This window comes from Malaya genurostris, chromosome 3, assembly GCF_030247185.1.
Source record: "Malaya genurostris strain Urasoe2022 chromosome 3, Malgen_1.1, whole genome shotgun sequence".
NCBI lineage: Eukaryota > Metazoa > Arthropoda > Insecta > Diptera > Culicidae > Malaya > Malaya genurostris.
In genome coordinates this window covers 23629660-23645606 of record NC_080572.1, presented here as the reverse complement: position 1 = coordinate 23645606, position 15947 = coordinate 23629660, and the positions used below count along the sequence as shown (strand labels likewise).

General features: G+C 40.1%; 2 protein-coding genes across 2 annotated transcripts; one reads left to right on the top strand and one right to left on the bottom strand.

Moving 5' to 3' along the window:
- Positions 1–5353: 5353 nt before the first annotated feature.
- On the top strand, positions 5354–11797 carry LOC131439317 (uncharacterized). The gene is made up of 3 exons (XM_058610203.1): positions 5354–6035; positions 6099–10184; positions 10407–11797. Exons 1-3 carry the CDS (start codon positions 5354–5356, stop codon positions 11795–11797), a joined length of 6159 nt encoding a protein of 2052 aa, XP_058466186.1.
- Positions 11798–13868: 2071 nt separating this feature from the next.
- Positions 13869–15028, bottom strand: LOC131438583 (U1 small nuclear ribonucleoprotein A). The gene is made up of 3 exons (XM_058608690.1): positions 14257–15028; positions 14005–14081; positions 13869–13955 (listed from the first exon to the last, which is right to left on the bottom strand). Exon 1 carries the CDS (start codon positions 14931–14933, stop codon positions 14283–14285), a length of 651 nt encoding a protein of 216 aa, XP_058464673.1. The 5' UTR covers positions 14934–15028; the 3' UTR covers positions 13869–13955; positions 14005–14081; positions 14257–14282.
- Between the last annotated feature and the right edge of the window lie 919 nt (positions 15029–15947).

Here is a 15947-nt window from a genome sequence, read left to right as displayed (position 1 = left end):
TCACCATGCGCAAAGTACATGTGTTTCTCAGACAATAGATTATGTAAAAAGTTGTTCAAAACTGGCGAAAGACCATGCTGATGCAACTTCTCAGATAGGATATTTATAGAAACTGAGTCAAAAGCCCCCTTAATGTCTAGGAAAACTGATGCCATTTGTTCTTTACGAGCAAATGCCATTTGAATTTCTGTTGAGAGCAACGCAAGACAATCGTTCGTTCCTTTGCCCCTGCGGAAACCAAATTGTGTATCTGAAAGTAAACCATTAGTTTCGACCCAATTGTCTAGACGAAACAGAATCATTTTTTCGAACAATTTCCGGATACAGGAAAGCATAGCAATCGGCCGATACGAATTGTGATCGGAGGCTGGTTTCCCTGGTTTTTGAATGGCGATAACTCTGACTTGTCTCCAGTCGTGTGGGACAATATTACCCGTGAGGAACTCGTTGAATAAATTCAGCAAGCGCCTTTTGGCGGGGTCAGGCAGATTTTTCAACAAGTTGAATTTTATTCTGTCTAATCCCGGGGCTTTATTGTTACATGACAAAAGTGCAAGTGAGAGCTCTACCATCGAAAACGGTGATTCGTTTGTATTTGGTGTCGCGGCGCGGGTGATCTTCTGTTCCGGAACAGAGTCTGGGCATACTTTTTTAGCGAAATCGAATATCCAGCGGTTGGAGTATTCCTCGCTTTCATTCGTGGTGTTATGATTGCGCATTCGTCGGGCTGTGTTCCAAAGAGTGCTCATAGATGTTTCTTTCGTTAAGCCGTCTATAAACCGACGCCAGTAACCGCGTTTCTTGGCTCTAATCAAGTTCTTAGTTTTAACGTCTAACGCCGCGTAATTCCGGTAATTATCAGGTGTTCCATTTTTTCTGAATTTTTTATACGCGGAGGCTCTCTCCGCGTTTAAATTTGTGCACTCTTTGTCCCACCACGGGTTGGGAGGACGGATGTTAGTTTTTGCGCCGGGTACACGTTTCGTCTGAGCTTGAATCGCAGTATCGAGAATCAAGCCAGCCAAAAACGTATACTCTTCCTCCGGAGGAAGTTGTTGAGTTCTTTCAAGTTTCTCAGATATCGAGGTCGCATAGCTATTCCAATCAATATTTCGTGTGAGGTCATACGAAACATTGATTGTCTTCGATGGTTTTGAGCCGCTGGTGATTGATATTACGATCGGTAGATGATCACTACCGTGGGGATCAGGAATTACCTCCCACGTGCAATCCAACCGTAGCGATGTCGAGCAAAGGGATAAATCCAGCGCACTTGGTCTTGCTGGTGGTGCAGGAATCCGTGTCATTTCTCCCGTATTCAAGATTGTCATATTGAAGTTGTCGCAAATATCATGGATCATAGCTGATCTGTTATCGTCGTGAAGACAGCCCCATCCCGTACCGTGTGAGTTAAAGTCTCCTAAAACCAACGTCGGTGCGGGAAGGAGCTCTATGATATTACTGAGCCACCGATGCCCAACCAAGGCTCTAGGGGGAATGTAGATGGAAGCAATACAAAGGTCCTTACCTTTGATTGTAACATGACATGCGACAACTTCAATACCTGGTATCGAGGGGAGGTTAATTCGATAAAAAGAATAGCACTTTTTGATCCCTAAAAGTACTCCTCCATAGGGATCATCTCGATCCAGGCGAATAATGTTAAAATCGTGGAAGTTTAAGGATATTTCAGAAGTTAGCCAAGTTTCGCACAATGCAAATGCGTCACATTTCAGATTATTTACTAGAAATTTAAAAGAATCTATTTTTGGGATGATACTTCTGCAATTCCACTGTAAAACAGTGATTAGATCCGTGACCTCGGTGGATGATTTAGCCATCGAAGGATACAATCGCTGAGAGAAGGGGCCAATTTGCAGTCAACTGCTTCAAATATGTTTTTACTGTTGGCATGAAAGCAATTAAAATGCTTCTAAGAGGGTCTGAAATATTGAAAGTTGTAAAAATCCAGTCCACAACATCAGAGAACTTGATAAGTCCAGCACCTAGTTGGTTCTCTGGTAGATTTTCTGGGACGCTTGGGGATTTTGTAGTCCCGGGAAGTCGTGGGAATTCCATCTCGGAATTGAGTTTTCCGAGACCAGGAGCTTTTTGCTTCGGTGTTGTGTCCCGATTCCCGTTAGCTGTAACTTTTCGAAGCCCTTCGGAAGACACCTTCGAACCCTTACTAGGTAGCTTATGAGAGGATTTATTTATTCTTTTCCTACAGCTATGAGGGACCGCCGAAGATGGACCTTCCAAAGGGTCGTCAGAATCGCTCTCGTCAGTTGACAAGCAGGCATATGGGTTCGTTGTCTGTTTAGGAGGGGTGGCACTTTTAAGCATCTCTGCGAAGGAACGCTTGGAGTGCTCCTTTAGGGAACGCTTCATTCGATCACCTCGCAGTTTGTAAGCGGGACAATCAGAGAGGTCATGCGGACCCTCCTTACAGTAGAGACACTTTTCAGCATCCTTACCGCAAGAGCCGTCCGCATGAGCTTCCCCACAGTTAGCACAACGTGGCTTATTGCTGCAATGGGTAGCTGTATGCCCCAGTTTTTTGCAATTAGTACAGTTCATTACTCGGGGTACGAATAGGCGAACAGGCAAACGAACCCGGTCCAAGAGGATGTAGTTGGGCAAAGCAGAACCGGCGAAGGTCACACGATAAGAGTCTGATTGGGGATAGGACTTTGTTCCATCCCCGGCGATCGATACTGAATGCAATCGCTTGCAATCCAGTATCTTGACATTCTTAAGTGAGGGGTCTTTAAAACAACCCGCCCCGTACTTAAGAACGTCCTCGCAAGTCAAACTCGAATCGGTGACCACACCGTCGATTTCTACTTCGCGAGCTGGCACGTAGACGCGGTACTCCCGCGTAAAAGGATCATTTTGAACGAGCTCATTAGCCTGTTTTGAACTGGTAAACAGGACCCTGAGCTTGTCTGGACGTATCTTATCAAAACTTTTTATAGTATTGTATCGCGAGGACAGGTCCCGCGATATTTTTAAAATATTTAATTTTTTTTCTTTCGATTTGGTCCGGAAATAAACCGCATAAGGACCGGCCGGTAGTGCGAGCCCATCCGGATAGCTCTTTATGCGAGACTTTTTATAGTCAAGGGAAGTCTCCATTTGATCATCGGGAACGGGGGGGTCAGAATTTACACTAGACATGTTGCGGAGCTACCTCCGCACAGAAATAAGTGAATCGGGGAGAAATAGAACAGTCGAATGCAGGAAGGAAAAAAAAAAAAACTAAATAATGATACTTAACTTAAATCCAACGGGGGCCACCAAGGCCTAGCCCTCGTCGATCGGCGTATCGCCGCTGCGATGGTGTGCAAAAAACCTCCGAGAGGAAAAAGCACACTCTTTTTTAATCCGCACAGTGATATCACGTACACCGCTGGGCCTGTTTTGATCGATCGAACAATCACCGGCTAACGGTACTGTTTCGATCGTCCGCTCACAACAATACACTGCTTCAGTATATAATGTGCATAAAACCTCTCACAGGAAAAAGCACTATTGTCTATTACACAATAGCGATCTAGTTTTGATCGTCCGGTCACTTTATCACACACGGCACTGGTTTTCAACGCTTTCGCAGTAAACACAAAGCACGTCCGTTCACTCGGAAGGTTGAAACGGCAATGAAGTCCAACACTTGTTGTTACTAGAGGCCGTATATACCACTGCGCACTCCACAAGTGTCATTGGAGAAGGATATTGGTTAGTAAAAATTTCAGCATTGGTATTATTCGCGCGCGACTCAGTATGTTCCGGTTTCAAGGTGCTCGGATGCACCACTAAACTCACTGACGTTTCAACAATATCCTATATTGAAATTTGCAATACTATCGCGTAAAGAATAAAAACTTTCCTTTTTTTTATAAATGAAATTACGTGATACAGAATAAACGAGTTAATAGGATTTAGACAAAATAGTTGATTCATTGCATTGACATATTCTAAACAGTTGTTATAAAATCATTTTAAATCACCGAATAAAAGTCAACAGATTTCACGCGCGTCTTGATACTTTATTATTTTAATTATTTATTAAAATTATTAAATGGTTATATTGGTTGATCTAGGCAGCCGGCTACCGAGAAAAATATTAATTTACTGTTTGAAATAATAAGTGTTTTTTTTTACTATGTTATCAATATACCGATATATGTTATCTCTGTTATTAACTTTGTAATATTAACGGATTTGCGCAATAGTTGATTTTTATCATTCAATTTATAAACCTGAAAGACAATCAATAACATTGAAGAAAACCTTCCAAATAAAACTTTTCTCCGAAGCTAGACAGAAATTGATAGGTTGAATGAAGAGATAATTTAGTAAAATAGAGTAATCAGGAATGAAACATTGAAAATATCTGATAACTGAAAGGAAAAAGACAATCCTGCAATTATCGCCTTTTACGACATGGAAGCAGGAACCCAGTGGATCTATTCTTGGTTCATTTTTTTCCGCCGGATTCCACACGGCATCTAGGCTGGTACTGTCCGTAGAGAGCTAATATGTACTATCAATCTCCTAGTGGACCCCACCCCTTTTTACTATTCTACACCAATGTAGAAATCGAAAACTAATAGCTGCTAACTGCTCATGTCGATATGCTAATGTCTAAAGTAATGTTCGTTAGCTTATATACGCCCTTATTCTGAATATTTAAATATTTCATTTGTTGCGGAATAAAGGCGATAGGCCCTTTTGATCGAGCAAATTATATCGACGTGAAAAGATATCGACGCAATGCGTCATATCCAGTTATGGTGACAGGTCATATAAGATAAAGAAGAAGAAAGTTAGAAACTAGTTAAGCCGTCTGTTCTGATTTAATCTAAAGGTTAATTGTATTTCCAATTCAAAGCAGTTCTTTGATTTAAAGATTATTCTACGTAATTAAGTGTAGACGATTACAGTTCAAGGTTGTTTATTTTATTCGATGAATTGATTAATAATACTAACTGAATTTATGTATTTCTATTAAATAACCTAAAATCACAGACAGTTATCACAGCTAATTGGAAAAGCCTAAAGAAAATGTATACTTAAATCTAAATAGTACGGATACGTAAGTACGTTTATTAAATGAAAAGGATGTTTGCTAACGGAATAATTCTATGAGCAGTATATAGATATTCATTGTATAAACACGTGGTTCTCTTTGGATTTATTTGATGGTTAGGAAACTAATTTGTAAGTTGATTTCATTTCATTATTAATTAGATACAATAAAAGTATATTTGCAGTCGAGTTGCGGAAAACCGAACTACGGAAAAGTTTACAACATTCTCGAAAATTATAATCTGAAGAGATCCCTTTCGTTATGAGTACGTCCGAAGACCATCCTACAGGCAGCTGCAAGGTCTGCAACCGACCGGATCATGCCGAAGATATGGTCGCTTGTGACTGTTGTGAAAAGTGGTTTCACTTCACGTGTGCAGGAGTACAGGCTTCCATCTGCAACAAACCATGGCGTTGTGGTTATTGTTCAAGTCGAGATGACGACCGTAATTCAACAGTGTCAATCTGCTCGACTACCTCAAGTGCTCGTTTACGATTGAGGCAGCTCAAAGAAGCGAAAACACTCGATGATCGTCTGTTATTACAACAAGCGGAAAGGGAACGAGCTTATTTAGCTGAGAAGCACCAACTGGAAGCCGAGATTCATACAGAAATGCGACTAAGAACCAGTACATCAAGCCGAATCAGCTGTAAAAGTAGTCACAGTCACAGAACTGAAATAAAAACCTGGATTGATCAGTCTGGAAGCACAATGGCAGTAAATCCAAACGCGGATGCAAAAGCATCGACACCCGTTATTTCTATAGGGAATATAGTACAAGCAGATAAAAACAAAAGTGTAATAACGCCAGTCCAGTCGATATCCACAGGTATTCGTTGTAGTGTAGTTCCGTCCACGTCAACCAAGAAAGCCGTGGTTGAATTCAATAGAATGTCAACAAAAACGCACGTTCCACCGATTCCCATTTCTGGTTCAGCATACAGTAAATTTCCATCGCAAGTAATCAACACTGTTAATTCAAACTCGTCTACACGACTGTTTCCAGCATCGCAGCATAATGCCGTCCGTCTAGATCAACAGAAACAACATCCATCAGGTCCGTCTAAGCAGCACATCCCACCGACGAGTCAGTCAGGTCCACGAGAAGGCTCGCAGTTAGGCGCGGAACCTATAATGGAAAGTCAAGTTCCTGTTCGGACTGATTCCGGTGAGCGGAATCAATTGGATATATTATGTAAACAGCGAACAGTACAACAGCAATTTGGAAATCGAAACAGCAGTTATTTTACGCAACCTAGAGGAAACCAATCGGGAACATCGTTTATGCCGTCATTACCACCAGAAGGCACGCAATTAGGCGCGGAACCTATAATGGAAAGTCAAGTTCCTGTTCAGAATGATTCCGGCGAACGAAGTCAATTCGATGCATTTGGTAAACAGCAAACAGTGACGCCACAACTATTTGACTTGCGACGAGGAAATATTATTTCGCATCCTAAAGGAAACCAAGCGGGAGCATCGTTTGTACCGCCATTCTATTCTACACATTGGCCCGTGAATGAAAACTTGAGTTTTGGTAACAGTCAACAGCAAACTCCTTTCATGGCTTCAATTCCCGTGCACCCATATACACCGTCGAACTATTTGAGATGGTTCGCAAGTGGAGCACCGAATATGGAAGAATCAAATGCATCACGTCCTCGGACAAGTGCGACAGCAAGCGCTGAACCGCTTCAGAGCGAACAAGGACGCCCTGATAGGCAATCAAATATGGGGCAATCATCTAATAATCACTGTACATCGGCGACTGAAGGAGTTCTGAATGCACAGCAATGGGCAGCACGTCAAGTAGTGTCGCGTGACTTACCAAAGTTCTCGGGTGACCCGCTTGAGTGGCCACTGTTTATTAATGCGTTTGAGTCTACTACAATGATGTGTGGAATTCAGCAAGACGAGAATCTAGCTAGATTACAAAAATCCTTAGTGGGAAGTGCAAGAGAAAAGGTTCAGAGCATTTTAACTCTACCAGCAGCGATTCCCGAAATAATTCAAACATTGCGAGATGAATGCGGGCGGCCTGAACAATTGGTTCATTGCCTCCTAGTAAAGATTCGTCATGCTCCTCCTCCAAATATCAACAAACTTGATACACTTATAAATTTCGGAAGGGAGGTAAAAAACCTGGTGATTTACATCGAAGGTGCCAAACTACACGACCATTTGGCAAACCCCATGTTACTATCGGAATTAGTAGGAAAACTACCACCAAATTTACGGTTGGAATGGGGGCTACATACCCAGAAAATACCGGAAGTATCGCTGAAGGCATTTAGTGAATACGTTACGGCTATCAGAACTGCTGCTTGTAAGGTCTTGCTGCCAGACTGCAGTCATGACGAAGGTCGTCGGAGCAAGAAGGAAAAAGGTGGTTTCGTGAGCGCACATTCTTTCGGACAGAATGATGAAATTGAGATACATTCGAGAAAAGAACACCAAACTAAAACTAAAAACGCCACCTCGAAATCATGTGCAGCGTGTAATGAGAATGATCACAAACTGCGGAACTGCGATAAATTTAAGAATTTAAGCCTAGATCAAAGAAGACAACTGGTGGAACGTTTGAAGCTTTGTCAACATTGTTTGGGAAGTCACGGTAAGTGGCCGTGTAGATCCAAACAGTTGTGTGAAATCGATGGTTGTAAAGAGTATCATAATAGTCTGTTACATACAAAGCCAATTCGCTCAGTTCAACGAACAGTTTCCACTGGTGTTATTTCCGCTCACTGCTCTAATCAGGAAAATATTCTCTTTAAAGTAATTCCTGTCATTCTGTCACATAAAGGAAAGTCTATTTCAACCTTCGCATTTTTGGACGACGGATCTAATCTTACGTTGATGGAAGAAGAAATCGCTGAAGAGCTGGAGTTGAATGGAAATGTCACTCCACTATGCATCCAGTGGACAGGAAGTGTGACAAGAAAGGAGTCGACCTCACGTGAGGTTCAAGTGAGCATTTCGGGCACTCGTTCTCAGCAATACACTATTTCAGGTGTTCGCACGGTTCCTCGCCTTGACCTTCCTCATCAAAGTTTGGATTACGATTATCTAGCCAACAGATTTGATCACCTGAAGAGGCTTCCAGTTAGTAGTTATTCGAATGCAATACCTCGGATTCTTATTGGTTTGGATAATGCGAAACTGATCATGACTTTAGACAAACGTGAAAGGCATTATCGTGAACCTGTTGCAGCTAAAACACGCCTTGGTTGGACGATTTTTGGTGGCGAACAAAAAGAAACACAGCAAACCCATCATGTATCGCTTCATATGTGCGATGGCACTACAGATTTTTTGCTCCATAATCTTGTCAACCAATATTTTGATGTTGAAACCGTGGGTGTAAAACCTCTGATTTCGCTGGAATCGCCAGAAGAACGACGTGCCAAGCAGATCTTGTTCGATACTACTAAGCGTACTGAATCAGGAAGATTCGAATGTGGGTTGCTATGGAAGAGTGATACTATTGACCTACCAGATAGTTACGCAATGGCCACGCGTCGTTTAGTTTGCTTGGAGAAAAAAATCTGTAAAGATCAAAGCCTGAAATCGAAAATCTTAGAGCAAATTGACGAGTATCTGCAGCGAGGTTATGCCCACAAAGCAACAGAGAACGAGTTGCGTAATTCGGAAAATTATCTCGTTTGGTATTTACCACTTGGTATTGTTTCTAATCCTCGCAAGCCGGAAAAATTGCGTATCGTGTGGGACGCTGCAGCACGAGTGGGAGATGTATCTCTGAACTCAGTATTGTTAGCTGGACCAGATTTGTTGACTCCGCTGCTAAAGGTTATGTTTCAGTTCCGCCAACGGCAGTACGCTGCAGTAGGAGATGTTCGGCAAATGTTTCACCAGTTATTGGTTAGGAAAGAAGACCGACAGGCGCAAAGGTTTCTCTTCCGCCCAAAGCCGGATCAAGCACCAACAGTTTATGTCATGGACGTTGTTATCTTTGGTGCATCGTGTTCGCCATGTCTGGCGCAACATGTAAAAAACACTAACGCGAAAGAGTTCGAAAAGCTGTACCCTGAAGCCTCATCGGCTATCATTAATAACACTTACGTTGATGACTTTCTGGATAGCCGAGATACGGTAGATGAAATAGTGCGAATCATAAAAGATGTGCGATACGTTTTCGATAAAGCGGGATTTGAGATACGGAACTGGCAGTCAAATTCTCAGGAAGTTCTCCGACGGGTCGGGGTTGACGTCTTAGAAACAGCGAAACGTTTTTCAATAGAGAAGTCAACGTTAGCAGAGCGAGTGCTTGGAATGTCATGGAAACCAAAGGAGGATTTATTCGTATTCGCCACACAGTTCCGCGAAGATCTTCTACCGTTATTATCTGGTAACGTCGTACCCACCAAGAGGCAGGTTCTCAGGGTTGTGTTGAGCCATTTTGATCCGCTCGGCATCGTAGCTAACTACACAGTACACGGAAAAATATTAATACAGGACGTTTGGAGATCCGGTGTAGATTGGGATGACCCAATAAAAATGGAAAATTTCGAAAGTTGGCAGCGCTGGGTGAGTTTGAATCAAAATCTGTCGAAAGTTCAAATTCCCAGATGCTACTTTCCGAACTACAAGTTAAGCAGCTACGAAACACTGGAGCTGCACGTTTTTGTTGATGCGAGCTTGTTAGCCTATTGTGCCGCAGCTTACTTCAGGATTGTTGACGACGGTGTACCCCGCTGCGCTCTAGTAGCTGCCAAGACGAAAGTGACTCCTTTGAAACCTCAGTCTATACCACGCAACGAATTATGCGCCGGTGTGCTTGGTGTAAGACTTGCCAAAAGTATTCAAGAGCATCATTCGATACCAATCCAGAAACGTTACCTGTGGACTGATTCAACAACAGTTCTCTCTTGGCTAAGAGCAGACCCACGGAAATACCGGCAATTTGTAGCCTTCCGAGTGGCAGAAATTCAGACGGAAACCAGTATAAAAGAATGGAAGTATATCCCATCGAACCTGAATCCTGCAGACAAAGGTACCAAATGGGGAAACGGGCCTTGTTTCGACCCGAGAGACCCGTGGTTCTGTGGGCCAGCATTTCAACTTCGACCGGAGTGTGAGTGGCCACGTCAACCGTCCAGATTTTCAGACCCACCGCAAGAAGTCAGAGTGATGCATCACCATGCAGCAGTTTGTGATTCAGTCATACAATTTTCAAAGTTTTCGCGATGGGATGACTTGTTAAAAAAACTTGCCTATATTTACCATTTTATACATTGTTGTCAAATAAAACAAAAACGATTGACAAGTAATGGATTCGTCACCTTAAATCAAACAGATTTTGTTGCCGCTGAAGCAAGCTTGTGGCGAATAATTCAAAAGCAAGAGTATTTCGAAGAAATCAAAATTCTTCACAAGAACGTTGATAGACCCAATAGCGAGAAGCAGCCCTTGAAAATAAGTAGTCCAATCGGAAAGCTGTCACCATTTCTAGACGAAAAAGGTGTAGTTCGTATGCAAAGTCGGATCAATATTACTGCGGCTTACTATTCCTTCGATTTTAAGAATCCGGTAATCGTTCCTAAAGAATCCCACGTCACGAATCTGCTGATCCTTAAATACCATCAACGTTATGGACACGCTAACGAAGCTATCGTCGTAAACGAGCTGCGTCAACGGTATTACATACCCAAGCTTCGATTCGTAGTGAAAAAGGTCGTAAAACAGTGCATGTGGTGCAAAGTCTATCGGGTGAGGCCGACAGAACCTAAGATGGCTGCATTGCCGCACACGAGAATTACCCCGTACGTTCGCCCGTTCACATTTACGGGCTTGGATTATTTTGGACCGCTGATCATAAAGCGTGGACGCATTAATGAAAAACGATGGGTGGCACTCTTTACGTGTTTAACTATTCGCGCCGTGCATGTGGAAGTAGTACATACTTTGTCAGCTGATTCCTGTAAAATGGCAATTCGTCGTTTCGTGGCTCTCAGAGGAGCTCCGCAGCAAATTTATAGCGACAATGAAACAAATTTTCGGGGAGCTTCTCGCGAACTTGCAGACGAAATCAAAGCTATCAATAGGAAACTAGCCCCAGTGTTTACCAACGCGGAAACTGAGTGGTTATTTAACCCTCCTTCCTCCCCTCACATGGGCGGTGTGTGGGAGAGAAAGGTACGTTCGATCAAAGATGCGTTGAAATCTCTTCATCATAAACATCACTTGAACGACGAAGAATTGATGACCTTTTTATCGGAAGCTGAGATGATAGTCAACTCGCATCCTCTGACTTTTGTACCAATAGAAGATCCATCTGATGAAACCGTGACACCAAATCACTTTTTACTCATGAGTTCGAGTGGTGCCAACGTATCTACAAGAATATCCATAAAGGAAGAAGTACCGCTGCGAGTCAACTGGAGACTGATGCAACATCTGCTCAACCAGTTTTGGAAGGGTTGGATTAAGGGTTACCTGCCCACCATAGCGCGCAGAACAAAGTGGTTCAATGACGTGCGTCCGCTTCAGGAAGGGGATCCGGTGGTCATTGTAGACGAAGCAGTACGTAATGGTTGGTTGCGAGGTCGCGTTGTCAAGGTTTATCCCGGAAAGGATGGACAAGTAAGAAAAGTGGACGTCCAGACTTCTTCAGGCGTATATCAACGACCAGCGATCAAAGTAGCCCTGCTTGACATCATAGAAGGAAGTAAGACCATTACAGAATAAGGTATTACGGGTCGGGGTGTTGCGGAATAAAGGCGATAGGCCCTTTTGATCGAGCAAATTATATCGACGTGAAAAGATATCGACGCAATGCGTCATATCCAGTTATGGTGACAGGTCATATAAGATAAAGAAGAAGAAAGTTAGAAACTAGTTAAGCCGTCTGTTCTGATTTAATCTAAAGGTTAATTGTATTTCCAATTCAAAGCAGTTCTTTGATTTAAAGATTATTCTACGTAATTAAGTGTAGACGATTACAGTTCAAGGTTGTTTATTTTATTCGATGAATTGATTAATAATACTAACTGAATTTATGTATTTCTATTAAATAACCTAAAATCACAGCTAATTGGAAAAGCCTAAAGAAAATGTATACTTAAATCTAAATAGTACGGATACGTAAGTACGTTTATTAAATGAAAAGGATGTTTGCTAACGGAATAATTCTATGAGCAGTATATAGATATTCATTGTATAAACACGTGGTTCTCTTTGGATTTATTTGATGGTTAGGAAACTAATTTGTAAGTTAATTTCAGTTCATTATTAATTAGATACAATAAAAGTATATTTGCAGTCGAGTTGCGGAAAACCGAACTACGGAAAAGTTTACAACATCATTCGTATTCCTAATAACTAGAGTGCCTTTAACCATAAATAAAAAAAAAATAGATTTTCCAGTGTAATAGTAATGTAGTTGAGCAACCCGTGACACCAAAAGCACCGTCTGGTGGAGAATGGGTGCGTAAATGCTCCTAAAATGCATGCAAAAAGTTGCCTGCGCATTTAACACAACCACAGTAGCTAATGGAAAAAAGTACACCCGTTTGTCACTAGAGGTGCTGTTAGTGTCACCAAACAGTGAGAAAGTGTTAGTGTCACCAAACAGTGAGAAATGTCACCAAACAGTGCTATAACCATAAATCAAATAAACATAGATTTCCGACTGTACGGTGACACTAACAGCACCTCTAGTGAGAAACGGGTGTACTTTTTTCCATTAGCTACTGTGGTTTTGTTAAATGCACAGGCAACTTTATGTATGCATTTTAGGAGCATTTACGCACCCATTCTCCACCAGACGGTGCTTTTGCTGTCACGGGTTTCTCAACTACATTAGTATTGCACTGGGAAATCTATGTTTATTTAATTTATGCTATAACCTATAACGCTAGCAAAATCAAAGGTAGCTAGGATTCGACCGAACCATATTCGATCGAAAAATCAATACGACGTTATGCAGCATAAGGACGATAAATAGGCGACTGTTTGAATCACAATAGTGCAAATACAAAGATTTTCAAGATTGATTTGAAATCCCAATTAGTTTCCTATTTTCAAATCACTTAATCCGAATTCGTTAAATTATTCCCATCAGGACGAGAATAACCAATTGACTGCTTTGTAAATAATTGTCTGTCAAAGCAGATGGTGCCTCGAAAGCGAGTTGTCAGTGTTTTTTGAATTTTTTAATCGTTAAGCAACTTTACTGATGCGATCCTTAGTCGACGACTTAATAGAAGAAAGTAACGTCTTCATTTATCTTGACGATTAATTGCGTAAAACACTTCAGCATTATTAGGATGTAAACAGACTATCAACAAAATAATCATTTTATTATATCTCCAGTTTTGTTATACAAATATAAATATATAAATATATATATACATATATATATATATATATATATATATATATATATATATATATATATATATATATATATATATATATATATATATATATATATATATATATATATATATATATATATATATATATATATATATATATATATATATATATATATATATATATATATATATATATATATATAAATATATATATATATATATATATATATATATATATATATATATATATATATATATATATATATATATATATATATATATATATATATATATATATGTGTATATATATATATATATATGTATATATATATATATATATATATATATATATATATATATATATATATATATATATATATATATATATATATATATATATATATATATATATATATATATATATATATATATATATATATATATATATCCGTTCATATGCTGGATTTTTATTCATTCCGAGATAGGTTATGATTCCGCGTACAGCTTGCAGCTTTCAATTCCTGTCCCTAAAATAGAGTTTCAATACCATGTCAACTTTCGTCTTATTATACATACCTCTACAGTCCTTGTCATTTAGAGCGACACTGAGCAGGATTTGTAATTAGTCTTCTTTTCAAGTATTTCAATAAAGCCTGTATGAAAAAATGTGATATCTCGGCATAAAAACGAAAAAAATATTTTTTCACAAATAAGTCACCGCCCAACCGCAACAGAACCATGAAAGCGGAGTGCAATGCTTCTTGCATGGTTTATTGATTCACATTCATACAAAATTCAAAGTTCGTAATTGTGATACTCTAAACCTACCAGTGTAAAGCTCGTTCAGCCGTCATCTATTTCTTAGCAAAGGATATCTTCATCGCGTGAGTTGGTGTAATTTTGAAACCTTGCAGTGCCTCTCGAGCAGCACCGCTTTGTAATTCTGTAGCAAACTCCACGAAGGCGATGTCGTGTCGATTTGGCACAAGACGAACTTCCTTGAAGCCAGGGAACTGGTTGAACAACATAGATAACATCATCTCGTTGGTTTCCTCTGGTAAATTGGTCAGGAAAAGAATTTGATTTGGCGGCTGTTCAGCTGTAGTTGAGTTACTAGTAGCCGTGCCGGCTTCAGTGTTCTTCTGCTTCTTAGATTTCTTTTCCTCTTGTTGAATTGGTTTTGGTGCCTTGGCTTTTTTCGGGCGCTCCTTAAAGGTTCCTTTTAATTTGGCAATCATATCGCTGTCTGATTTTGAATAATTGATGCGCATCGGTTTGTCATAGAATGGAAATCCTTGCATTGTTCGCATTGCATTAGTAGCGCTTCCTATTTCTTTGAAGATAATAAAAGCCTGACCACGCATTTTTAGCGTTTTCAGAGCGACTATATCCATGATTTGACCGAACTGAGAAAATATGGCGTAAAGTGATTTTTTTAGTTCTTCCTTCTTAATTTTTTCGTTTAGATTGTTTATGTATATTGTGTGATTCGGTCGGATATCCATTTTAATGAAGAATCTGAATATTATGAAAATCCTTTAGATGTTAAACTAACTGATACACTGCAAAATGGGCGAAAACAGAGATGCCAGGTAAAAATTACAAAATTACAATTTAATATCTTCAGGCAGGGCTGCAAGTCTGTATATCCGAAAAAATATCTGCAGTTAGCAAGTAAGTCTTTATTTCTCTATTAGGTATGATACGCTAAACTGACTTGGCGAGCAAAAAAAGGGTCGCGACAATTTCAAAAGTCTGTAAATTTTGACGAAAGTTTTCGAAAAACTTGATTTTCATTAGTCTACAAAAGTCTGCACAGCAAAAAATGTCTGAAGCACTATTAAATCTGCAGATCTGGCATCTCTGGGCGAAAATAGAATGCAGTACCCAGCGTTGCCATTATTTCAGATTTTTTTCACGTCGACAGACACTACACCCTCATTGAACACAACTCAAAATTGAGTGACACATCACTCAATTCCATACAAAATGCACGTACCCGCATACGCATGGCTGCCAGATGGCTGACTAAACGCTGCCAGCTGGAGAAATATGGCTGGCAGACATTCTGATGAAAGACTGCCTTACCGCTGCCAGATATACAACTCAAACGATACAACCGACGACACGACCAGGCACTTCGAAGAAAAATCGCAATAAAAAGTGTTCATGCGTGATCACTATCAGTTACCGAAGTATTGAAAGACCCCTAGGTAATAATAAAATTATAATTTACAAGCATCACTGCTGTGGTTGCTACGAAATAGTCACCATGCACAGCATAATAAACAAACAGGTAATATTTTAAAAGATGTATTATAAGTAAAACAGTTTATTTCAAGTTAGGCTAATTATATTGATTGCAGGAATAAACCAGTTTTCATGGCGCTAACAATAAAGCGATGTAATGAGGATCGAGCAAAATGGAACATATCCGTATATATTTGCCACTGAATTTTTCGTTTGCAATCTATGTATCTATCAAAAATATTTGAATGACAACAGGAATGATAATGTCG